Source organism: Mauremys mutica, chromosome 4, assembly GCF_020497125.1.
Source record: "Mauremys mutica isolate MM-2020 ecotype Southern chromosome 4, ASM2049712v1, whole genome shotgun sequence".
NCBI lineage: Eukaryota > Metazoa > Chordata > Testudines > Geoemydidae > Mauremys > Mauremys mutica.
The window spans coordinates 7957865-7984002 of NC_059075.1; the positions used below are offsets into that span (position 1 = coordinate 7957865).

Below are 26138 nucleotides of genomic sequence, written 5' to 3' on the forward strand. Positions count from 1 at the left end.
AGCATGCTTTGGGAAGTGCTGCATTTGAGATGTCACTTGATCGTTATCATGGGTCAGTCTTAGAGGCAGATCAGTGATGCACTTAACTCCAAGAGGCCGGATATTGCTGCTTTTTATAGTACTTTTATTTTTAAAAGTTAAGAGGAGACAAGATGAAAAGCAGGCATAATATACCGATGGAATGGGTGAGCTGGATGCTGCGCAGCATACAAGATTTCCGGGGTAATTTCTTATCCTCCCATGACAGATTTTACATTTCTTTCCTCCTGGGAATGAAGCAATTTGTTTGATACAGCCTGATGTTTCACATGACGTTCTGTAATAGTCCTCACATTAAAGAGAAGATGTTTGTCTGCTGGAGAGCAGAGTAACAGCAAACTACAAATACGATGAATTCCAGCAATGGAATGAATTATTAAAGAGGATTCGAACGCTGAATACTATGGAGATGGCATCCGGCTGGAAACAGCTGCAAGATTTATTTTTCCATGTTGTCTATGCTTGAAATGACCAACATTTGCTCGCCTTCTTTTTGGCTAAATGGGTGAAATAGTAAAGCAGTATGTATTCTTCCTCCACATGGCTCTTCCTTTTCCCCCCCGGTGCATTAATAAACACCACCCAGTTACACTTCAACAGAGGCTGGCATTAGCTCTGAGAGAACCATTCCTAATACTGCTGTGTTAACATGCAAGCCATGATTCTCTTCTCACTTACGCAGCTGTAAATCAGGAGTAACTCCATTGAAATGCAGTTACACGGGTCTAAAGCCAAGTGTGGCAGAGCTCTGACCTTGTCCCCGTGGGTCCTGCGCTTCTAGGCGGTTTATGCTGCCTCAGTGGCTCACTGTGACCCTCCACGTAGCCCTTCTCTCTAGGGCCAGGGTCACAGTCTACTGAGCCCTTTACATCATAGGCTGCAAGGAGGTTGGTGAGAGAACTCCCACCGTCTCTTGTCCCTGGGGGCTTATTTCAGAACATCCGACGAAGTGGGGATTCACCCATGAAAGCTCGTGCTCCCAAACGTCTGTTAGTCTATAAGGTGCCACAAGACTCTTTGCTGCTATTTCAGAACAGTTTAGCCTCCTGTCCTGACAGGGACCTGACTTCCCCTCCCAGGAGCTGTTCCTGTAGCGGTGGGTTGGGGAGAACCCAGGCCCACCCTCTACTCCAGGTTCCGGCCCAGGGACCCTAATGGTAGCAGCTGTTGGCAGCCAACCTTTCACTGCCAGAGTTGCTACATTTCCCTGGGCCACTTCCCCACAGCTCTCCTGCTTCTCCCTTCTTCACCCTTACCTTAGGACTCCCTTAACCATGGTTTGGGGGTGTCTTCAGTAACCAGCCCTTCAGCCGCACTTCCTCTCCTCTGGCTCCCTGACTCCCCTGCCTGACTGGAGTGAGCCCTTTGTATAGTAACAGCAGGGCCTTAATTAGAGTCAGGTGGTCACATTAACTGAATGGCCTCACCTGACTCTTTGCAGGTTAATTAGAGTCAGGTGTTCTCATTAGCCTGGAGCATCCCCTGCTCTGGTCAGTCAGGGAACAGAAAACTGTTAATCCAGTGGCCAGTATATCTGCCTTCTGCAATTCTGCGGTATCCAACTGGCCTGGGTCTATCACACAAGTTAAATGATTGTTCACCTAGGCCCCGATTCAACAAAGCACTGACATGTGCCTAAGCACATACTTAACTTCAAGCAAGTGCTCTGCCGAAATCAGGAATCACTTCACTGAAGTCACTGGATCTGAACTGTTCAATTGAGTTTTTAAGCCTTTTTATTGCGCTGTTGTTCCAAATCCTCACCTGGGGCCTGCTGCTGCTCCCGTTGATGTCCATGGCAAAACGCCCATTGACTTCCTTGCAGTGTCATAAGAATGGCCAAAGGTCCATCCAGCCCAGTCTACTGACAGTGGCCAATGCCAGGTGCCCCAGAGGGAGTGAACCTAACAGGGAATGATCAAGTGATCTCTCTCCTGCCGTCCATCTCCACCCTGTGACAAACAGAGGCGAGGGACACCATTCCTTACCCACCCTGGCTAATAGCCGTTAATGGACTTAACCTCCAGGAATTTATCTAGTTCTCAAACCCCTTTTGTAAATCGGCGACGCTCCACTGCCTTCGTAGAGGCATGCCCACTTCCACCGGCTGTGCAGCTGGCCTGTTGCTGGGATAAAAGGGTTTCTCCAATGATGGGTTCTTTGGGGCAGTTCTCCTCTTGTCAGCATTCTCCTGCCTGTAAGAGGACTCAATACGTGTCAGTCGCTGGAGCTTTTGAAATAATGGCCCAGATTATGCATTGTTACATGCCTGGGTTTGGCTTTGCTGTGTGAATGCCAAGGGGGGGAACCCTTCCCAAATACCCATCTCTTTAATGAATCTCAAATCCTCAGTTCAGAATGGTGGGGACTGCTCCACTGCAAACGCACATCTGGAGCCTCTTACTTTTGCACTCCGGCATATGGGTGTGGTGGTTACCTGATTTTTGCCTTAGGGCTAGATTGTCACCGCCCTGCCATTCCTGTTCCTCCTTCGCTAAGATAGTGACTTCCGGCTACTCACCTGGTACCCCCTGTTGGGTGCAAGTAATCTGAGACGGGGCCCCCCCATCCCCTTCCATCTATACTCACTGACCAGAGAAGCTGGCCAAGTGACTAGGGGTTACGGGGGGTAGCTTTCTCCTCCCACCACAGCAAAGGGGAGCCATGGAGGATCCCAATATCTCGGCCTGCTCCCGGGGCACTACAGTGATGCACCAGCCCTTACACAGGGCACATTGTAATGTCACGATCCAGCCATTGATGGTTGTAACGACGACAGTCCAGCCCTGGATGCCTGTAACAGTAACAATTCTCAAGCCACGGTCTTTGTGAAACCCTTACGGATGATGCCCAATAATGACGTCACACACCTTCCAACATGGGTGCTTGCCTGGATGGATAATGCCTAATGTGTCCTGAATATCCAGGGTTAACATGCATCAGAGACTTTTCCAGCCCTGCCTGTGTGTGCTCTCCTGCCCTCTTAAGTTTTTGTCTAAACATCAGAAAATGAGTCGTCTTTTAAAATAAAGACAATTGAGCTTCTCTTTTAAAATGTCTTCTGCGGAAACCTAAAGCTTTTTACGCCCTCTTTTTTGGGACTTTCTTTAATTTCTGTCACTTTTCTGAGAGTCCTGTTTTTTGGGGTCCGAGTTGAGAAGTTTTGCTTAGATTTATTTACATAAAGTGCTTCAAATAAACCCAGCAATTGATGTGCATTTTTAATGACATAACATCTAGTATAGAACATTTGAGACTGTGTGTTGTTACTGCGCAGCAGATGGAAGCGATTAGAGAAGATACCTACGCAGTAGGAGTAGATTTATTTACTGTAGGTCTTTCAAACACGTCCAGTATTTGGAACAGATGCAGTAGGCTTAAGCGATTCAGGAAGTTGTGCGATCTTTGGCTCCAGGTTTCAAAATCTTTCCCAGTAGCAAATGGTAATGCAAAAGTGTTGGTACAGAAATGCAGAGGAGTTGTGCTTAGTATATTGCTATAGAAGTTGAAACTAGAAAATGTTTGGGTGGTTTTGACAGTGTAATGGAATTCTTGATGGGGGTGCGTGTATCTGAGTATCACACCACTGTCAAAACTGTGGGTATAGCACCAATTCTAGACCATGTTGTTTATATACAAAATCTCAATATCTCTCTCTCTCTCTCTCTCTCCCTCTCCTCTCTCTCTCACACACACACTTGATAGTGCTGTGCTTTTATTTATATATGTATGGGCCTGATTGTTAGAAGTGCGAGCACCCACAACTCCAGTTGCAGTCGGTAGGAGCAGCGGGTGCTCAGTACCTCCTGTAACTCAGACCCAAATCCTTTTTACGTATTGTATTCAAGAAACCTGAGCCATCCGCATGCAATTATTAAACAGCATAATGCTACAATTATTTCCCACAAAATGACAGCCTGGGCTATTGCCTTTCTTCTCTTCAGGGATCTACTGTATGTTTATTTTATATTGAAAAGTATTTACTAAAAGCACTGTGGATTTTTTTATTTTTTTAGGACAAAAGGGAAATCGAAGCCTCATTAACCCTTGGGTTGACAACACGGGGCATACAGATCTTTCAGGTACGTAGCTGAATGTATCCATCAGCCAATTTTTGCTCTCATTTTTGCTCTCATATCTTGAGCATTTCTCACTGAAATCAGGCTGTCTGAAATTAAAACAGTGATACATTTTTCTCACCTGATGACCTCAGGTTTCATGGTCTAGAACAGGGGTCGGCATCCTTTCAGAAGTGCTGTGCCGAGTCTTCATTTATTCACTCTAATTTAAGGTTTTGCGTGTCAGTAATACATGTTAACGTTTTTAGAAGGTCTCTTTCTATAAGTCTATAATATATAACTAAACTATTGTTGTATGGAAAATAAATAAGGTTTTTAAAATGTTTAAGACGCTTCATTTAAAATTAAATTAAAATGCAGAGCCCTCCAAACCGGTGGCCAGGTTCCGGGCAGTGTGAGTGCTGCTGAAAATCAGCTCACGTTCCGCCTTCGGCACGTGTGCCATAGGTTGCCAACCCCTGGTCTAGAATTAGTGGCTTTTGCTTCACCAGTGGAAGTTGGCCATTTTGACTCCTGCTTATTTTTCAATCTTTTTTTTTTTAAATCAGAAGTTTCTCAAATATTTTTGAAATTCAGCAATCCCTATTTGGGTCAATCATCCAGTAAAAATTAACAGTAAGATTCTAACTGCACTAGCAATGTGCTGAACTGCTAGCCAGTGCACCAAGGAAAGAACTGGGGATCTCCAGAGCCAACAGCATGAACTAAAGAGTCACAGCTCCCTAGCTGAATCTGTAACACACAGGGCAACCTGCCAGACACGCACACACCAGTAGCTATCAGAGACAATTTACAGTGTATTACAGCACTTGGATTTGCACAAACGTCTTCCTGAGCAAATTGCAAAAAGGGTGCAAATATTAATTGCTTTGACTCTGCAAGATGTCAACTACTGAAAAGTCATTCAGCAGAATCCTCTTCTCTGAAATGCGCTTTGGATCTATGTTGGATATTCTGCACGCATTCCAGAGGCTGTTTTCTCATTGATGTCATTGGGATTGGCAGGCAAGGAATGAATGCAGAATAACCTATGTGCATCACAGAGAATTTTACCCTTTGGATGGCTTCATGAAACTTAAGCCATATCTACGCTAGAGACCTTAGGAGGACAGTGCTTCGAAATTTGAGCGTGCCGGGGGAAAGAAGTTATCAGCTGTGTTTCAGCTTGTTCCTAAGTCAGTAAAAGTAATGACTCTGTCTCAGGTTTCCTAAATCCCATTCTCAGTGTGCAATTTGTTTCTCAGAATTTAGATGAAGAAAGACAGTTGCTTTATGACTTCCCCTGGACAAACGTGGGAAAACTTGTATTTGTGGTGAGTACAGAACAATAAGGGGTACAGAACATATGTAAAGAAACTTATCTTTCCTTTTTAACAGTGAGGTTTTCCTCTCATCTTTCAGCAGCTTCCCATTGACCTGCAAACTGCCTATAAGAACGTTGGAATGGCCGTAGTGGATCAGATCAATAGTCCATCTGGCCCAGTATCCTGTCTTCCGACAGCGGCCAATGCCTGACGCTTCAGAGGGATCACTCGATAAATACCCCTCTTCTGTGCATTCCATCTTCTGTCATCCACTCCCAGCTTCTGGCAGTCAGAGGTTCAGGGACCGAGAGCGTGGGATTGTGTCCCTGGTCATTTTGGCTGATAGCCATTGATGGACCTATCCTCCAGGTCCTCCTTTTTTGAGCCCAATTACACTTTTGGCCTTCACAACATCCCCTGGCAAATAGCTCCACAGGTTGACTGTGCATTGTGTGGAAAAAATACTTCCTTTTGTTTTAAACCTGCTGCCTATTAATTTCATTGGGTGACCCCGGTTCTTGTGTTATGTGAAGGTGTAAATAACACTTCACTATTCACTTTCTCCACGCTGTATATGATTGTATACCTCTGCCATGTCCACCTTTTGTCGTCTCTTTTCCAAGCTGACAGTCTTTTTAATCTCTCCTCGTGTGGAAGCTGTTCTGTACCCCCTAATCATTTTTGCTTCCCTTTTCTGTACCTTTTCCAATTCAAATGCATCTTTTTTGAGATGGGGCAACCAGAATTGCATGCTGTATTCAAGATGTGGGCGTCCTATGGACTTATATAGTGGCATTATGACCATTTCTGTCTCATTATCCATCCTTTTCCTTATGGTTCCTAGCATTCTGTTCCCTTTTTTGATGGCTGCTGCAGCTAGAATAGATGTTTTCACTGAACTGTCTGCAATGACTCCGAAATCTTTTGGGAGTGGTAACAGCTCATTTAGACCCCATCATTTTATATGGATAGTTGGAATTGTTTTCCTATGTGCATCGCTCTGCATTTATCAACACTGAATTTCTGCCATTTTGTTGCCCAGGCACCCAGTTTTATGAGCTCCCTTTGTAACTCCTCTCAGTCAGCTTTGGACTTAACTGTATATCTTACAAATCTGTGACTGTCATATGGCCAGATTCTGATCTCAGTTACATACCTGGAACTCTACTGAAGACAACCCCTTTCAAAAGCCTGAAAACAGTGGAATTACTCCCTGTATACCCCAGCGTAACTGATCAGAACCTGGTACAGAAACAGGCAAATGTTACCGTGCTCGTAGGACCAGGATGTGAGACTATAAGATGGGATGTTAACTGATGGGTTGCAACAACAGTTTCCAAGCCATGAAGGAGCTGGCTGAGCTGGGTGGGAGTCTTGAATATTTTAGACTTAGGGTTTTGTGTTAATAGTGGCCAAAATATTCAGAGGCCGGGTGCTCAGCATTGCTGAAAAACAGGCTCTTTGAGGTGTCACAGATTTGGCATCTAAACTCTGAGACACCCCAAATCACTAGCTACTTTTGACATTTTTGCCCCGATACATTTTGAGGAATACTGCTTCATGGACACACAACAGACTGCAAAGAGAGTCATACCTTTTATCAAGCTCTAAGATCATAGATACGCTCGGCACCTGAGTGGGAAAAGTCTGTTTCCTTTAGCCTCTTCTTTTTTTTAGCCCAGCTCCACTCTGCACTCTAGACCTAGCAACAGCAAGAAGTTGAATCTCAAGTGTGAAGTTGTTTTGAATTGGAGAGCAATAAAAAATGTTGACGTGAGGAAAATCAATATGAACAGTCCTGGTTTGATTCTTTTCCCCATAATGGTACAGGTATGAAAGCAGTTTTAGAAACTCTGCTTTACTGAAAATTTGCTAGAATCTCTTCAATCCATCGAGTTGCCTGGTTGCTGGGTATTTAAATGTGAGCATCATAAAGTCAGTACAATGTACAGTCAACTTGTGGAACTCATTGCCAGGAGATGTTGTGAAGGCCGAAACTGTAACGGGGTTCCAGAAAGAACTAGATAAATTCATGGAGGATAGGTCCATCAGTGGCTGTTGGGCAGGGATCAACCCCATGCTCTGAGTGTTCCTAGCCTCTGTCTGCCAGAAGCTGGTTGTGGATGACAGAGAATAGATCACTTGATGATTGCCTGTTCTGTCATTCCCTCTTAAGCACCTGGCATTGGCCACTGTTGGAAGACAGGATCCTGGGCTAGATGGACCATTGGCCTGACCTAGTATGGCCGTTCTTATGGTCTTAATAGTAAAGGGGGAAATAATTCATCCAGAGTAACGCCTCTGTTATTTCCTTTAAGCACCAAATGGAATGTACAGGTTGGGAACTTGTTAAACCAGGGCCGCTCTTACTGGAATCAGTGGCAAAGCTCCCAGTCACACCAAACGGAGCCGAATTGGTGCTAGAAAGATTCATAGATGTTAAGCCCGGCGGAGACCATTATAATTCTCTTGTCTAACCTCCTGCCTGACACAGGAGCATTAAGCATTGTTTGTATATTAAATTGTGTAAATGCATCTGTTTGTTCTCCTGCTGAAGTGTCTCGTGCACTTACTATTTTCCCCCCTGTGAAACGGAATAATTAACTGTGCCAAACCACCTGCCTGGTCTTGCAGTGGGAACCTGCCAGCCCTGATGCTGGGCATGGTTTTTGGCAGCGTTGTGTAATGCAGAGCAAACCATGTTTGTTTCCTGTGTTTGACTTTGAAATGCAGTGAGACAATGTGCCCTGGGGTAACTGATTGTTCTGCTAGTAACTTCAAGGAGTCGTCTTAAATAGAGCAAACTTCCACCGTTTCCTCAAAGCTCCCTTTACCTTTCACGAGGGGCCAGCGGGAACAGAGTAATGGGTCTCTGAATTCAGGGCTGGACGCCTCCCTTTACAAACCTTTGCAGTGCAGATACTGAGTTTTCCTCCTTGTTCCGCACAGGGTAAGAAATTTGAGATTTTGCCAGATGGTTTGCCATCGGCCAGGAAACTCATCTACTACACGGGCTGTCCCATGCGCTCCAGGCACCTCCTGCAGCTGCTCAGCAATAGCCATCGCCTCTATATGAATCTGCAGCCGATCCTGCGGCAGGTCAGGAAACTTGAGGAGAATGAAGGTACTTGGCTGTGTTTTAATCTGGCTGTACAGTGTTTTACTGCTCCCCCCTTCCTCCCCCGCAGCCTGCAACAGTCTGACTCCGAACAGTGGAGCTGCAACCTCTCCTCTGGCTGGAGCTGCTGCCTAGAGCTGGGTGGAGAAAGGCTATTCCAGGTCATGGAGGGAAACCAAGAATTTCAAAATTCTCCATGAAAGGGGATGGAGCCCCCCGGGGCAGGCCCAGAGACTCCCCCAGCCTCAGGACAGACTGCGTGGCGGGCAGGCCCGGAGACCCCCCCCTCAGCCCCGGGGCAGTCTGCCTGGTGGGCAGGCCCAGAGGTGATCCAGAGCCGCAGACCCTGGGAGCCCTGGGGTCCCCACCCCTGCGGCATTCCAGCTGGCAGAGTTTCAATGGGTTCTTGGGGGAAATCGGACCACATGTGAGAAACATTCTGATTTCACTGAACTGGCAAATTCCAATGAGAAGTGTTTCCTCGGACCCTTTCTGACCAGCTCTCCTGCTGTCCGCGGCTGCAGTTTGGTCCTCTGTGGCCTCCTGCTCTAGCGATGATGGATTGGAGGCGATTGCGTAAAACTGACGAGAAAGCGACCGGCCTCCCTGACAGGACAGAATTGGCGTCTTCTCCTGCAGGGCCTGGCTTGCCTTACTCTTGCGGTTTCCTGCTCTGGCTCACGTGCTGTGCGGTTTGCGTGCACAGGTTTCTGAACGAGTCCCCACCCGTGCTGGGAGGAGGGACTTGGGCTGGGCAGCTCCCTCCCCCCCGGTGCTCTTGAAATCAGGGGAAGTTTCAGCCCCGGCTGTTACTATCAAAGGGCAAACCCCTCCATGTGGCCGTGTGAGGGCCAAAAGCCAGACCGAAATGCCGTCTCCCCATTGTGCCACGGGGCTAGGAAGTGCAGAGGGAATCTGGAGCCATATGACAGCAAGGAGTCAAGCCCCATGACGGAGATCAGACACCATGGTGATGGGCACGGTCTAGGAGCTTGAGAGTAGGCTGGGAGAGTGCAGATGGCATAGCCAGTGGGGGTGTGCCGTGTGAGTCCCAAAGCTGGAGGTGATGGGGGGGGGATCAGAGCTACTGCCCCTTTATACCCCGTGGGGGTGATGCTGGCCGGCTTGCCCCGCCCCCTGCACCATTGAGTGCCCAGAGCTGTTTGCCTGGACTCCGTGCTGTTTGCCAGCACTGGGCCCAAACTGCAGAGAGCTGTGCGTAGAGGTGCGTGAGCATGTGCTGTTCAGCAGGTAGCGCTGGCAAGACGCAGTCACGTTAGCAGCTCCAGCATGAGAGAGGCAGCCGATCTCCCTGTGCCGCAGTGCACTCAGCCCCCGGCCTGCCGCGCTGCTGCTTCCAGCGAAAGGCAGCCAGGCAAGGAATGGGGCTTTGCCCTGAAACTCGGCCTGCCTTCAGCTTCCACAAGCCTGAAGTCCAATGGTTTGAATTTACCCTGGCACGCTGCGATGCCACTAGAAATCCCTTCCATCTCCATCCGAGGGGCTGTCGGGGGATCCAGCGTGTTCCCAGGCAGAGCCTGGCCTGACGTGGCCTGCAGCTCGCTTAGATCAGGAATGTGTTCCCTGCGGGAAATCTGCTGCGTGCTGCTGTTTGTGTGGGCTGAGCATCAGCAGGACAGGCTGTGCGATAACCACGCCGGAGGCAGATGCTGGCCTACTGATAAGGCCGCGGGCCATCGGAGGAGTCAGAAGGAGGCCCTGTGCTGTGATAAACACAACTCTAATTAGATAGCTGCACTGCATCCGCAGAGCCTGTCTGGGCCTCAATGCGCGGGCGGTGGGATTGTGCATCAGGATACAGAGACTACAGGGGAGGGTGCACCCTGCGTGGTCCCGTTTAGCTGGTATTTCACAGGCTGGGGGTGGGGGCTTGTTCTGGCTCCATCTCTCTCTTCTGGCCCCCTCTGGGGCTGCACATCACCACAGAGGTGCTGGGAGGGAGCAGTGTCAGTCCTCCCTTTGCTGCCGGGGCTGACCCTTGTGCTGCCTGACCCAAGGTAGCCCAGAACTACCAGGGAGGGCTCCGGCCCTGCCGGGGTTGGGGCTGTTCGGAGGGGGAAGGGGGAGCAAGGGGTGTCAGAATCCAGCCTGGGGAGGGAGTGCTCCTGCCATCACACCCGCGGGGCAGCCGGTCCCCACTTGTGTGCTCAGCCAGTTGCTCCGAGGGCCATGGCCCTGTCTGCTGGGATGCTGGGAAGGGCCTGTCCCTGCACCGTTGCCTAGCAGCTGCCCAGAGGCAGGAGACACAGGGTGGGTAGGAGAGGGAACAGGCCCAGTCTGGCCCAGAGTCGGTATGCATCCCGGGTGTGTTGGCACCCCTCGCAGGCCGCCAGGCTCCCGTGGGGGAGTGACCATGCTCCTGGCTTGCCTTGCAGAGAAGAAGCAGTACCGGGAGTCTTACATCAGCGACACGGTGGACCTGGACATGGACCAGCTGGAGAAACGCTCCCGAGCCAGCGGGAGCAGCGCGGGCAGTGCCAAGCACAAGCGCCTCTCGCGGCACTCCACGGCCAGCCATAGCAGCTCCCACACCTCCGGCATCGAGGCGGACACCAAGCCCAGGGAGATGGGGCCGGAGGACAGCTTCTTGGGCACCGCCGTGCACCGCAAACTGAAAACCTGCAGCTCCATGACCAGCCATGGCAGCTCCCACACCTCCGGGGTGGAGAGCGGGGGGAAGGACCGGCTGGAGGAGGACTCTCAGGATGACGGTAAGCCGAGTGGATGGCCCTGCCAAGCTAGTATTTCTTCCGTGCTATGTGTGTTCTCTGCAGTCTGTCTCACTGGCTGCTGAGTTGCGATAGATCTGTGACCAAACCATCAGGGTGATTGCTCTCCATCCGTGCACAGCTGAGCCTCTGAAATAGGCTGCACATAGGAAAGAATTGATTTCTGGCTTAGACTGCTATATCAATGCTGCTGGCAGGGAAAACGCTTTCAGTGTTGTGCCTGTTCCAAGCAGCTCGTCCTCATCGGTCTAGTATCCTAGCTTGAAATCGCTCGGGGGGGATGCTAGAGACACTGGGGGAAAGAATCAGGGCTGGGCTGTGAGAATCCTGAGCCTCGCTGTTGCATCGCAGCATCCAGTCGGAAGCAGGCATGGCGCTGAATATTGCTGGTAGGATGGAGCACTGGCCAAAGACAGCCAGGGGGCAAATGATTTCCCCTCTGCGTGTCACACCCACAGACATCCCTTTTCAGCATCACGATGCGGGTGATTGGGCCCCTGGGAGTCCGTCCACACTGGCGCTTAGAGGTGGGTAGACAGACACGCTAGTGCACTAAAACAGCAGTGTAGACGCTGTGGCATAGGCAGTAGCCCGGGCTAGCCACCAGAGCTCGAATCCAGGCCATTGGGCCAGCTTGGACTTGTGCCCGCCCATGCCACAGTGGTCACGCTGCTGCTGTGAGTGCATTGGCTGGAGCTGAGCTAGTGTGGGTCTGTCTCCCCGGGCTAGGAACACCACCTCCCAGTTGCTGTGTGGATGTACCCTGTGCTAGTTAGTGCAGTCCCTAGCAGCCGTGCACCTTAGAACTATAGGCGCTACCGTAATACACATAATAGATGATCAATTTCTCAAGCATTTCTGCACTCGTGACTGGCATTCAGTGCTGCTTTTTAGGACTCTGCAGCTGTAATGGACTCAAGAATTGTCTTTATGCGGCAGCTGCTGGCCGGTAGGGACAACCCATTATATAGTGCAGAGAGCCTCTGGTTGTGTTTTTGTTATTTTTTTTTATTTTCAGGCACTCTTTCCATGTTAGAAAATCATTCAATCTTTTCTTCCTCTTCTGCTTCAGAAATAGAAATGCTGGTGGATGACCCCCGAGAGCTGGAGCAGACAAATGAGTCGCCCCTCGAGGTTAGCCCAGACATGTGTATCTACATCACTGAGGATATGCTGACATCACGGAAGTTTAACGGACACTCGGGTAAAATGCTACGGGGAAATGCCTGACCTTGCTTTCTATGATGACGGGTGAAATCACTCAGAGCACATAGACAGAAGTGCTGGAGATGAGAAGCCATACTAAAAAGGGTCATCTTGACAAATGCCACAACAGAGCTGGAGTCAAATTTTTCAGGAGATCAGATCCCCCTGAATTTACCTTTGGGTGTGAGATCAAAGCACCAAGTGGGATAGTCTCCTAGATTGCTTTGAGGGGCGAGGGGAGGCGGTGGTCAATAGCACCCTTTCCAGCTCCCTTCACCTCCTTTCCTTTGTGGGGCCGCATTGGGTTCGATGGTGCAAATCCCAGTTTTAATTTTGAGCGACGTGAAACTTGCCTAAGGCAACCGCTCACGGGACCAGCCACAAAGGGTTTGCGCAGTAGCAATGGGTCCAACCAAAGATCAGATGAACGTGTACTGGAAACCATGGCGATGCTTTAAGATAAGGGATTGCCAGGAGTGGGAGGATCTTAAAAGCACATTTCACTTCAGTAGCTTGTAATATATGTACTGTATCCTTTTATCAGTACATCTAGGGTGAAATTCACCTCTTGGCAGAAAGTCTGTGTACCACATCACTTCAATCCCACCTAATCCCTCCAAATAAAACTTTATGCACACAGGTGAATTTCATACTGAGTGAAAATAGACACACAGCCAAATTCAGTCCTGGTGTAAGCGTCTCTCTCTCCTTTGGAGCTACTGGAAATTTAGCCCACTTACACGGGCAGAATTTGGCCCAACAGGCAGTCCCAATTGTTTTTCTTGAGTCCAAGAGTTGAGGAACAAAACATGTCATATCTTGCTCAGCAATTTTTCATGCACAGTTCCCTGACTCCATGTGTAGTTTCGGTAGTCGTGTGCAGATCCCGTCTACATGAGCGTGCAATTTCCCATGGTGCAGTCACAAATAGTTGTGCAGATGCACATATCCAGAGTTATGGAAAATCTGACCCATTTACGTATGTAAAATGGGTTCTTAGGTGATGTAGTCAGTTGAGCCAAAGGCTATTTGTGTGGAGGATTTTACTTTTTGCTGATCCAGTCCCATTTTGAAGGACACCATCGACTTGAAATCTAGACCATTTCAGAAATAAGTTGGAAGAAGATGCAGGCTCTGCACCTGCCCTGGAGGGCATCTGGCACTCGCTGTCGTTCTGCAATCCTATTTTCCTTTCATTAAATAGGGGTTTCACTCCTTTGTTGCTGGGTGATAGGCCCACATCTGAAAGGAGATTGACTATCCAGGGGAAATGGTGAAACTGACTCTGCGCACAAGGCCACTAAAGGCACAAACTGGAAAAAATAGGGAGGAATCATCTCTTTTTCTAGACTCTTGTAGCTATAGCAACTGTAGGTGTGGCTTGTAACAATCACAGGTGAAACCTCATCAGACAAAATTGTGATTTGTTTTTAAATATCCCTTTAGTCTCTTAGTTTGTGAGAGATTAAAAACTAATTCAGTTACTTTCTGAATTACTAGCACCAGTTCTAATGATCTTTCTTCTTTCATCTAGACAGAAAGTAAAACCTCTCTCGTGTAAACGGCGCTGTTAAACTGACCTGCATGGTGGCTTTGCCATGTTGGCCTTCGCTCCAAATGAAGATACTTTAACACATTTTGTCTCCGTTTTCCTTGATCTCGCTTCCCTTTCCTGTCTGCACTCAAGGCACAGGAATGCTTCAGCACTTCTCTGTCAACTTTGCCATTCTTTCAGCAGCACTTGGTCAGATGAAGGCCACCCTGCCCTCTGGAGAGACTGTCAGTGAATTGTCGCTGCGCCCTGGGGCCCCAACCCAGGCGTGCTGGGATTTGTACTTCAGATTTTCACGGCGCACCTAGGAACAGGAATTTCTCCTTTTCTAAGTACTAATGACATTTCAGCTTCACACGGATGCAGGAGATTATGGGGAGGGTTTATAACGGCTAAAGATTAGGTAGCTCTAATGGTGACAATAACACCTGATGCATTCTTAAGGTGAGAAAACTGTGGCCTGAAGTTTGAAGTTCCAGCACTATAACGTGAACACCGTTAGCCCATCAGCATACAAACATATAGGGCCAGATCCTGAGCAGGTGTAACTCAGTGACATTGTCACTGGCATTGTCATCCCAGTTTTCTCCCTCAGTCACAGGCCACCTATAAACCATAGCAGGAATCCTGGCCTCGCTGAAGTCCATGACAAAGCTCCTGCCAACCTCAGGGGAACCCTTCGCCTTGGGGCTCCGTTGGAGCATCAATATAGTGCCAGAGCTACAGAGGTTCATTCCATTATTTTTTTACTTCAGGAATTATCAGCTATTGGCTTTGTTTACATTTTGCATAGGAGTTTATTAAAAGATACAGACTCAGTTTCAATCATCTCAGCTTTCAACTGTGGCTAGAGAAGCAATTCAGGGAGCCAAATGCAGAGGCAGGGAGTATGGCGAACTCTTTATACTTCGTTTCTCCATGTGCTTCTGAAATCCTCTCTGCTCCGCTGATGGGAGTCGTATCTGCTGAGGAGCTGGAGAAAGACGCAAGTTAAAGTGGGGCGGGGAAAACCTCAACCTCTTGCATCGTCTTAGGGCCCTTTAATATGTAACTCACAATTGCTTGGACCTACGTACACAGTGACGTCCTGTGTGTAAGCAGAGGCGTCCAAGATTAATGTAAAGGGATCTAACGTACATTGCACCTCTGAATTTGGTCCTGTGTGCCTGAGGGAGGCTGCATTGGTGTAACATACGTGTTGAAGGGGCACCAGTGCAGACTCCCTCTAGATTGATTTATGAATCGGGCCCCAAGTAACTAAAGAGGATCTCTTTGGATGTGACGAAATGTTGATACCAAGTATTTTCATCTGTGCAGTTTTAAATGTGGCCTTCCGCAAGGTGACTTAACCAGGCCGCTACCTATCCTAGCAACCCAGAAGGTGACTCTATTCACTCCAGAATTTAGATCTGCTTCTTTCCTTGTTTCCTGATTCAGGGTTAATCGTAAAGGAAGTGAGCTCATCCACATCCAGCTCTTCAGAGACAGTGGTCAGACTTCGTGGTCAAAGCAGCGACTCGTTGCCCCAGGTATGCACGCGTTGAGACTTCAGACGTACGGCTTGATCTAAAGCAAACAACGTGTCTTGCCTAGACATGGACAAGCCAATCTCCAGTACCTTGCTCCAAACTTGGGTGGAATGTCTTTGAGTTTGGGTAAATTATAGCTTTTGGGGGTGAAAAAAAATATTTCCTTTTTGCGAACCTGGGCCTTTTGGAAGCAGATAGCAGGGAGGGCCTTTTCCTGCTGCATTTCTCACCCCATCAGAAACAGGGAATGCTGGAAATCTTACAAGAACAGCAGATCAAATCTCGAGGTCCCAGAGACTTTCATAGATTGGAATACACCAGCCCTATATCCCGGTTTTTTATCCAAACCAAACCCACATCCCGTCTGAGGTGACTCATTGCTAATCTTGATCCCGAGGGGTGGTGACTGGTGGTGTGTTACAATGCCCAGGAAAGTTTCCTTTGTCCAGAGACATACAGCAGTATGGGCTCCAACAGCTTCACTTAACACCCCAGCATCACCCATATCCTGCTTTCACTTTGTCTGCAGAGACAGTTCCCAGGAGCACACGGGAATGTCTGCTTGAGCTGGAAATTTCACCTTCCCTTAACTCAGGGGTGGCCAACCTGGGGCTCCGGGGCCACATGCAGCTCTTCAGAAGTGAACACGCGGCTCCTTGTACAGGCACCGACTCCGGGGCTGGAGCTACAGGCGCCAACTTTCCAAAGTGCCGGGGGGTGCTCACTGCTCAGCCACAGGCTCTGCCCCCGCTCCACCCCTTCCCGCCCCTCCCCTGAGCCTGCCTTGCCCTCGCTCTCCCCCCCCCCAGACTCCTGTGCCACAAAACAGCTGATCGGGAGGTGCGGGGGAGGAAGGAGGCGGCACTGACTGGTGGGGCTGCCAGTGGGTGGGAGGAGCTGATGGGGGGCTGCTGAGGTATTACTGTGGCTCTTTGGCAATGTGCATTGGTAAATTCTGGCTCCTTCTCAGGCTCAGGTCAGCCACCCCGGCCTAAGTCTCAATGCTGGCTCTGACTTGTTTGCTCTCCCGAATGACTGCACCAGAGTAAGTTATCACTGTCTAGAGATGGGTCCAAGCCCAGAGCCCAGGTCTAGGGGTTATTTGAAATCCAGCCCCACATCTGGATTTGAATGGGACAGCTGGCCCCTATCTTTATCATGAGTCCAAACAAAACCTTGTTTCTAAACACCTACGGTGGGTCTTGAGCCTACTGAAGTCAATGGGGGTTTTGCCAGTGACTTTTTAGTAGGGTCAGAATTTGACCCCTGAATTTTGCTGACTTGGTGCCTAACTGCTATTTTTGCCTTTAAAAATCTCCCCCTCAGTCCCTGGTCATATTCTCCATATCTCCAAATGTGTATGTAAAGTGAGAGTTATATTTAGGGTGAGCAAAGAACATCAAATGCATAATAGTGCTGTCTGGCTGCTGTGTCAGGTGCTCCAGTGATGTAGTTTTTAGATTCATGACTGATTCCTGCTAACGCTCTTCCTGTAACCTTCTCTTTTGTACAGACCATCTGCAGAAAACCAAAGACTTCCACCGACCGGCACAGCTTAAGCCTGGATGACATCCGGCTTTACCAAAAAGACTTCTTGCAGCTAGCGGACACTGCTCAGAGCTACACGTTTGGGTGTGGCCACGAACTGGATGAAGACGGTCTCTATTGTAACGGCTGCTTGGCTCAGCAGTGTATCAATATCCAAGAAAGTTTCCCAGTGAAAAGAACGAGCAAATACTTCTCTTTGGATCTGACCCATGATGAAGTTCCAGAGTTCGTTGTTTAAGCTCCACAGCTTTACTGTGGCAGGACTGGCTACCTGCACTATTAGAAAGACTTGAAATCTATTGGTGTTTCCTTGAAATGTCTGGTGCCATATGGGTTTTTTCCCTCCCCCTACACACCTTGCTCTTTGCTAGTACAAATCAAGGCCTTAGTTACCATTGCACTTTGAGCAGTACCCAGGCAGTAGGGATAGAGATTGTGTGGCATGACAGAGCCTTGTCTAGGTCAATCAGTCAGAGGGAGAGAGAGTGTCTCTCTTATTTGGAAGTAGTTTGTGCAAAACACTAATTGTCTTATTTCAGTTTGGAGAAGCACAACATCGTTTCTTTATTTAACCTAATCAAAGATAATCCTGACTTTCGTCTTCCTGCCTCGGGAAAGCTCTCGAGTCTAGTCGGGTTTGTTTTGAGTCTAGTCGGGTTTGGGGGTTTTTTGTTTTGTTTTTTCCCCTCTAAAGATGCTATTGCCTCTTGTTGTATAGCCATCGCTTTAGCTTCTGTCGATGCTAAAAAGAAAACCTCAGTTTCTTTGTTGTGATCTGTCAAGCCAAAGAAATGTAAATTATCCTAAATGCCAGTATCAAGAAGATGAGATTTAAGCAATAACTAGACAAGAAACTCTATGCATGTTCATGATACCTTGGAAAACGGTGCGTTAAGTTGCAGTTGACACAGTGTGCGATCCCAGTTCTTCCAAAAATTTACTTTGGAATATAGTTCCAAACAGAGCTTTTGTTCAGCATTTTGTAAAGTTTACAAAAATCAGATTGATGTTACATGGGAACTTAGAAAGCTTCTAAACTTCTTCTTTATTTTTTTTAAAGAAAAATGAAAAATAACAGATCATATATAATGATGTAGCAATAATGTTTGCTGACCAAAGTACCTTAAATATATATAATATACATATATAAATATATAAAATTATATATATGTTTATATATGTTTGGATCTTTATAGACCCTTTTTATTTTTGTTCTAAAATACTTTTTTTATACAAAGAATATGCTTCCTTCCTTTAATAATACGTATAGACAATCATTTTTTTGTTTTTTTCCTAAACTCTAACATTCTGGAAGGTGAAAAAATACTTTCCTGTTGCAAATAATATGTATGCAACTGCATTGTTAGCATGACTGTTTTCAGTTAACATAGTTTTGTTCTTATTTTAAATAAGGCTTTTCATGCATCATTAAATACTTTCCAATTTAAATAGTTTTGATGAAAGGATGAAGATGTTCTATCAGAAATGCAGCAGGTGCAGCTTTCGAGATGGAGTGTCCTAATGAAATTAAAATGAACAGGTATTATGATATTTTACCATCAGTAAATATGGGGCAAAGCATTACAGCAACTAATATTTACAGCACAATGCCTTTTTTAAAATGAATGTTTTTAATTAGGGATTTAGTATTTTACAGCCATAGTTTACCATATTTTGATTATATCATATTTTTAACTGGAAACTTTTCTTAACAAAAGGTTATTTTATAAATAAGGAGTGTGATATTTTTATAAGAAATGCGGGTGTGTTTTTGCTAACATTAAGGAATTTAGATTTTCGGTACAGGGCAACATAATCAGTGTTATTGCTATATGGGAGACAGTGTTATAGAGCAAATAATGAACACTGCAAAATTTGCTACAGCATTGCTGCCTGATGCATTTTTTTTGCTAGAAAACCGGCCAGATTTTCCATAAACACTGGCTACTTTTCATCACTCTGCTGCCAAGGTTGTGATGGCTTTATGTTGCCAGAGTGCAGAAAAGCATTCAGAACATACCAGTGAATTTTGCCCATTATGTATTAGTGTTTGCATTGTGTGTAAGATAGATAGCCAAATGCTGCCATGGTACTCTCTAGCCAGTGCAGAGAGAGTGAGCAGTGCCGCGTGCAGGCAGCTCAATAGGGGGCAGTATTCGGTGGCACCCGGCACCTCACTGCAGTGTGCTGTGCAATAGGACCACCCTCCAACTGCTGGCCACCACTTCCTGCAGATGATAGGAGATGCACAGATTAGCTGTGGGGCTAGATCAGCTGTGGGGCTAGATCTGCACCGCTATCCTCTAGACCATCCCTAGTGCTGAGCATCTCTTAGCCTCTCTTGCTAGCAACGGGGAGGATCCGTATCCGTTGGAAGTGGTTTTCCCTTCCACAACAGCACAAGCCAAAGCTAGATCTAACTCGGGTGTGGGCAAAGTCTCCAAGCCTTAGAAGTCCACCTTGCTGGCGTTGGAGTGTCTTCCCTCTCTACTGAGGCACGTTGAGTTCCTGCACAAAAGATGATCCCCTCCTGCAGAACAGGCAGAATTTTCAGGTTCTAGGATTGTATCTCTGGGGATGACCACAGATCTATGTACATGGATGTGTTCGATATATACACTATATATATGCGTGCACACAGAGTATATACAACATATATAATATACACAGCTATATCACATTGCAGTTATCAGAGTTCAACTCTCAAAAATGGAAAAGAGGACTTATTCTGAACTCACGGGGTCAGGTTTATTTTTTTTCTCGCCAACTGATTGGATAAGCCAAAGTTTCTGTGGTCAAAAGGATTGTACGAAATACCCGCTCCTCTCAGTTTATTCCCCAGTGGTGGTGTGCAATATGTAAGGTTTCCCTCCTACCCATCTTCACGCGTTCATTGTTGGCAAACCCGTTTTCCTTGAAATGGTATGTGCTGCATGTTGGTATGTCCCTGGCCAAACTGAAAGGTGTAACGCACCCATATCATTGAAGAGACCCCAGCATGATATGAGCCCTATTTGTTCTTGTTATTTATTTTGTTAAAATATAGAGGGAAGGATGTAATTAAAGGGTTAAGTAAGCAAATAATGCTTTATGCAGTCAAGAAAACAGGCTACTTTCAGTCCAGATCCTGCAATCCAATCTGTACAAGACAGACCTTTTGCAATCATGCAGAGCCCTAAGGTTGTTCATGGGCCTCTATGAGGGTCTCCTGATACGGATCCAATTGTAGGATCAGGGCCTTTTGCTTTATACTCCAACCAAAAAGAGTCCGAAATCATTCACTTGATGTCACAGGCGTGGTGGTTTTGCTCAAGTTGTTCTTCTTGGATTCACAAGCAATTAACTTACATGAATAGGCAGCATTGACCCCTAACAAGACACGTCCTTGCTTTTGTCATAATACTCATAATTTGTTGCAAATCATTCTTTGTAAGGCGGGGTGCAGGCAGTTGGAAAGGCAATATCTTGTATTCTACACTTGGTACTAAAAAGCTGTATGATATAAAATTGTTATTTATTCTGCATCGGTTAGAAATCCCAAGATGGTCAGTGTCCGGATTTGGTGTCTGTTGCCTTCTGACATGTACATTGATAGGTTTGCAGTAACGAGCTATATGCATGTACAAACTAACTAATCCTTTCTGTGAAAGGATCTTCCTGTCAGGACCATACGAGAGAGGGAGTGTGCGTGTGAAAACATAGCGGAGTTATTTTGTTACATTGAAGTTTGTTATGTGCCTTTCGTGGCACAGTTAGAGATTACAATAAAGTGACAGTTGTTTGCATTACTATGAGTCTTGACAATATAAAAAAAAATTGAACTAATTGGTGAAGCTTTGTGAGTTCTTCAGTGAGAGTATTGCAGAGAAATTATCCTTCATGCGAGAATGGACGAGGCCAGTACTGTGATCCTGCATCCAGTTCTGGTGCCCACGTTTTTAAAAGGATGTTGAAAAACGGAAGAGGGTGCAGAGAGGCGCCACAAAAATTGAGGTCTCAAAAAAATGCCTGAGAGTGAGAGAGCTCAATGTCTGTGCGCGTATCAAAAACAAGACTGAGAGGAGACCCGGTTACAGGGTATCCAGAAAGTTCTGTAGTTGGTGTCATACAGGACGTCAGACTAGAGCCAGGGGCAGGCAAACTTTTAGGCCTGAGGGCCGCATCGGGTTTCGTAACACTGTATGGAGGGCCGGTTAGGGGAGGGAGTCGTGGCCCAGCCCTCACCTATCTGCCCCCCCGGGACTCCTGCCCTATCCAACCCCCCCATTCCCTGACGGCTGCTCTGGGACCCCTGCCCTATCCAACCCCCCCATTCCCTGACGGCTGCTCTGGGACCCCTGCCCCATCCACACGGACCCCTGTCCCCGACCGCCCCGGACCCCCACCACCCCCTCCTCTCATTCCTAACAGCCCCCCGGGGACCCCTGCCCATCCAACCCCCCCATTCCCTGACGGCTGCTCTGGGACCCCTGCCCCAGCCACACACACCCTTGTCCCCGACTGCCCCTGGACCCCCACCACCCCCTCCTCTCATTCCTAACAGCCCCCCGGGGACCCCTGCCCCATCCAACCCCCCCATTCCCTGATGGCTGCTCTGGGACCCCTGCCCCAGCCACACACACCCCTGTCCCCGACCGCCCCCGGACCCCCACCACCCCATCCAACCCCTCCTCTCATTCCTGACTGCCCCCCGGGGACCCTGCCTCTGACTGCCCCATCCAACCCCCCCTCCTTCCTGACTGCCCCCTGGGGACCCCTGCCCCAATTCAACCCCTTGTTTCCCCACCGACCACCACCCCAAACTCTCCTGCCCTTTATCCAACCCCCCCCCCCGCCCCCTTACCGTGCTGCCTGGAGCACCGGTGGCTGGCGGCGCTACAGCCGCGTAGCCCGGCTGGAGCCGGGCCACACTGCCGCTGCTGCACAGCACAGAGCACTAGGGGAACAGCAGGGGAGGGGCCGGGGGTAGCCTCCCGGGGCAGGAGCTTGGGGGCCAGGCAGGAGGGTCCTGCAGGCCGGTTGTGGCCCACGGGCCGTAGTTTGCCCACCCCTGGATTAGATGATCCCAATGGTCCCTTCCGGCCTTGGAATCCGTGAAGATATTGGGCTCTAAAGGGTTCTGTAATCTAGCAGAGAAAGGCAAAACAAGAACCAACCGTTGAAAGGCAAAGCCAGACAAGTTCAAATTGGAAATAAGGCCAAACGTTTTTAACCACTGGAACAAGCTACCAAGGGAAGTGGTGGATTCTCCATCCTTTGGATGTCTTCCTGGAAGAGATGCTTTAACCAAACACAAGTTTTTGGGCTCAATAGAGGGTAACTGGGTGAAAGTCTCTCGTCTGTCGTACACGGGAGGTCAAATGAGAGGAGGCCTCTTCTGATCTTAAAATCTGTGAATTCTACAAAAGCCTTTGGCGGTTCCATCTGTGTAACGTTGAGCTTCTTAGAGGAGAGATTTCCTTTGGCTCACAGATTCCTTCTTCAGTCGTTCTGATCGTCTGCTCTGGCCCCTGTGGGCCTGAGTTCAAGGAGGGGGGTAGGTTCCTTCAGGTTGAACATAAGACATTTCAGCCAATCCAACATCAGTGCTGAGAAGCTCAGTCCAGTTGTACATCGAAAGAGAGCGAGCGGGAAGGGGAGTGTTAAAGGCTGCGAGTTTGCTACCTAGGCAATTGGGCAGCTCCACCTCGGCTCCTCCCAGCCTGTGTCTGCAGGAAGCAGGTGAGTCCTGGGAGAGGGGGGAGTGAGAGAGTGATGGAGGGAGGGGGGAAGGAGTGAGCAGAGGTGGGGCAGGGCAAGGATGTTCCGTTTTCAGCCATTAGAAAGTTGGCAACCCTAAGAAAAGGCCATCAGCCATCTGCTCTGTGGACTCCCTGGCCCACCCCCCACGAGGATCCTGACCCCACAGAGAGCTGCCCAATGAGTCAGAATCAGACAATGGTAGTTATGGCTCAGCAGGAACCGCAGGGTGGGAGAACCTTTGAGTCTGTATGATATCAGTAACTCTCAGGGCTGTGACTGGCCAGGCCTTAACAGGGCAGCCATGTGAAATGGAAACAAGCGAAGGAATTGTACTGCCTGGCTGAACTGCTGATCCACATGACGGGCCAGCTCTAGAGAAGCGGTGTGTGGGGACAGGTATGGTGCATATGTGGAGGTGATGCATTTTCAGCACCAGATGGTAGACCAAGCAATAAGAATAATACCACTAGCTCTTTTCATCAGGAGATCCCAAAGCACTTCACAATCTTGACTGTATTTATCCTCACAACTCCCCGGTCAGGCAGGGCTCTTACCCCATTGCACAGATGGGGCACTGAATCACAGGCAGACTAAGTGACTTGCCCAAGGTCACACCAGCAGTCTGTGGCAGAGAAGGGAATTGAGACAGGCTCCCTTTGACAGCTTCACATGCTCTCTGCCCATTAATCCCTCTCCTCCGGACTTAGTCTAACACGCCAGCTCCCTGACCAGCTCAGACCCCTGCCTCTGTGGGCTGTGTTGACTTTCATCCTTACAGCTGTGTCAATAAGGTTAAGTTCCTGGTTAAACAACAGCCGGGTTTGTGAGTGTCCCGCTGTCCCTCTTCAACACGGAGTTATGTTGTGTTTCTAAAGGGAATGATCTATAAGTGATCGATAGGCTGAAGTCCTGTAGCAAAGACGAGCTGTGTGACACGCCAGCTGGGACAACCGCCGCGTGGGCTCGGGAGAGCGAAGGAAGAGATGGGTTAAGAAAGAGAATGTAGAAAAACAGGAGCAGTAAAACCAAGGACATGGCTAGGCCATGTTCGGAGAGCCGGGAAGATGCAGTCCGGGGGCGGTGTGGAGAGAGGACTGTACATCTGAACTGATTAAACAGCAGTTGGTCTAAGGGGGGCGTTATTATTCTCCAGGCTTTGGTTTTCCCCTGAACACAGAGAGCAGCCCGCTCCATGGGGATTCAGCTCTCCAGTTACTCGGACCAAAGGCAGTTTTGTACCTCTTGGGCCAGATCCTCCCCTGGTGTCGAGCAGCAAAGCTCCACTGAAGGCAGGAGAGATCTGCTGATTGGTATCCGCTGTGGATCTGGCCCCCAGAGTTACTGTCTGGCTCTTGCAGCTTCTCCTACAGGCAGGTGGCCAGTAGCCGGCGAGACTCGGCCAGGAGCCCTAGCCCTGGCGTGGGAGTTGTGCTGATGTGTGGCCGTTAACAAAAAGGCCTCTGGGAGACCTTTCCCTCCGTGCACCACAAACCGGCAGATGGCGTCCCTGTAACTTGATCCAGCAGGGGTCACAGGTGGGAGTGAGAACAGCATCTGGCCCTTTAACGGCATCACTGTCTCCTCTGCACCCTGGACCGTCCCTTGGGCCTGTTTTCCTGGTGAGCCTGCCAGGGCTGTGCTAGCAGAGCCGGTCTCCAGGCTGGTGAGCGTTAACCCCTTGTCTCCTGCGCAAGTGGTGTTGGGAAACCCCAGCCCCATGTGCTGCTCCACTAGGGGAGCTCGGATTTCAGAGCCGGGCTGAAAGTCCAGGCTCTCTGGCTGTTGTGATTTGTTGCACCTGCTGCTGGGCAGCGTTTCCCTGAGATCGTTTTTGTCATTCGTGCACATCAGCACAAAGTGTGGTTGGGCGCGAGGGACTCTGGCTGGGTCTCACCTTGTGCTCTTGACCACAAGGTTCTAAAAAAAGGTAGAAGATGCAAAAAGCCAAACTGGGGAGGAAGGAGTGTGAACCTGCCTTTGATAAGACCGTCCATAGCACTAAATCGTCATCCCACGCACAAGGAGGCCACTTCGCCTTGCGCCTTTCCTGCGCTGGGGGCAGGAAAAGAGCAGGGAGAAGAAAGGAGCCAACTTTGTGCCTCTCAGTGTCCGGGCCTGTGCAGCCATGACACACTTCCCAGCTTAGAGCAGCTCCCGGGCTGCTCTATATTGAGGTGCCTTGCAGAGGCCGGCAGTGGGCTGTTATCCCAGCACAGGACAGCTGGAGTGGTGCTTCAGCCACAGCTTCTCATCCCCGGTATGTCCTCTCCCATCCTGGCCTGCACGTTGTCTATGCTGGAAGCAGGATCCTCACTAGGACAGGGGGATTCTGTCATGTCCATCCTCTTTGACCCCCTTCGCTCTCCAACCTATGGCAAACCTTGCCCTGGGGTTTCACCTGGCCATACCTGAGAGAGCCCATCTGCCCACCCTTTGCTGTCCTCCCCTCCCACCAGCCACACCCGCTTCTCCCCTTCCCTCCTCCTCCTCCTGCTCTTCTCTTCCCCCACCCTTGCCTGCTCATTGCCGATTGGAGTGGGGTGGGGGCTAGACACGGCTTTGGGGCTGTGTTCTCTCCTGGGCCCCTGTAGACGTCAATGTTTGGCAAAAGGTTGCAGAGGGCAGTGAAGCGAAGGGACTCTATGGGTGCGTGCACGTGTGTGCACCTACATCCCTGCTTGCGAATCAGCTGGTGCGTAACTCAGGGCAGAACCTGGACCAAACATTCTCTGTTTATTTTCCTACTCTCCCTTTACAAAGAGACCAAGGGCCTTTTCCTACCTTCCTTGGTAAGTCCTGAGGCGATCGAATACAGCGCCAGAGCGCTCTCGTTCCCCGTTGGTGCCGGTGGGGGAGAGGAGCGCAGAGGGGCGACCTTTCGTTTGACTGAAGCATTTGATTGAGACGGGTTGGGGGCGGGCCCCTTCTGCAGTGCTTGGCTCGCTAGGCCCCAAACCAGGGTGTGTCCACACTGAGGCACCGACTCTGAGCCGGGGTCAATGGACTTGGGCTTACAGGGTTAATAGCAGCAGCATAGATTTTCCTGCTCGGGCTGGAGCCTGGACTCTGGAAGCCGGCCAGGGGGGGAGGTACCCTCAGGCGCTCTTCTCAATGAGTGCCTGGTACGTGGGCTTTGCCAGCCCTTTACGCTGCCTTCCCACAAATGAGGGGCTTTCCAGGGTCGTTGCTCTAAAGGGCTGCCCCAGGTTCAGTCAATTAGGCCGACTTCTGATCTCACCTCCAGGCGTTTGAAAGCGCTGTGACTCCTGCT

At 49.0% G+C, this 26138-nt stretch overlaps 1 protein-coding gene across 3 annotated transcripts in view; it reads left to right on the top strand.

Moving 5' to 3' along the window:
* FRMD6 (FERM domain containing 6) overlaps positions 1 to 20969 on the top strand; it is a 72431-nt gene extending 51462 nt beyond the window's left edge. For all 3 annotated transcript variants that reach the window (XM_045016127.1, XM_045016124.1, XM_045016126.1), the window contains 7 exons: positions 4056 to 4121; positions 5363 to 5431; positions 8372 to 8546; positions 10937 to 11272; positions 12363 to 12494; positions 15486 to 15577; positions 17091 to 20969. In XM_045016127.1, coding sequence (XP_044872062.1) covers positions 4056 to 4121; positions 5363 to 5431; positions 8372 to 8546; positions 10937 to 11272; positions 12363 to 12494; positions 15486 to 15577; positions 17091 to 17363 — 1143 coding nt within the window. In that variant the 3' untranslated portion in view covers positions 17364 to 20969. The remainder of the gene's footprint in view (positions 1 to 4055; positions 4122 to 5362; positions 5432 to 8371; positions 8547 to 10936; positions 11273 to 12362; positions 12495 to 15485; positions 15578 to 17090) is intronic.
* The last annotated feature ends 5169 nt before the right edge of the window (positions 20970 to 26138 follow it).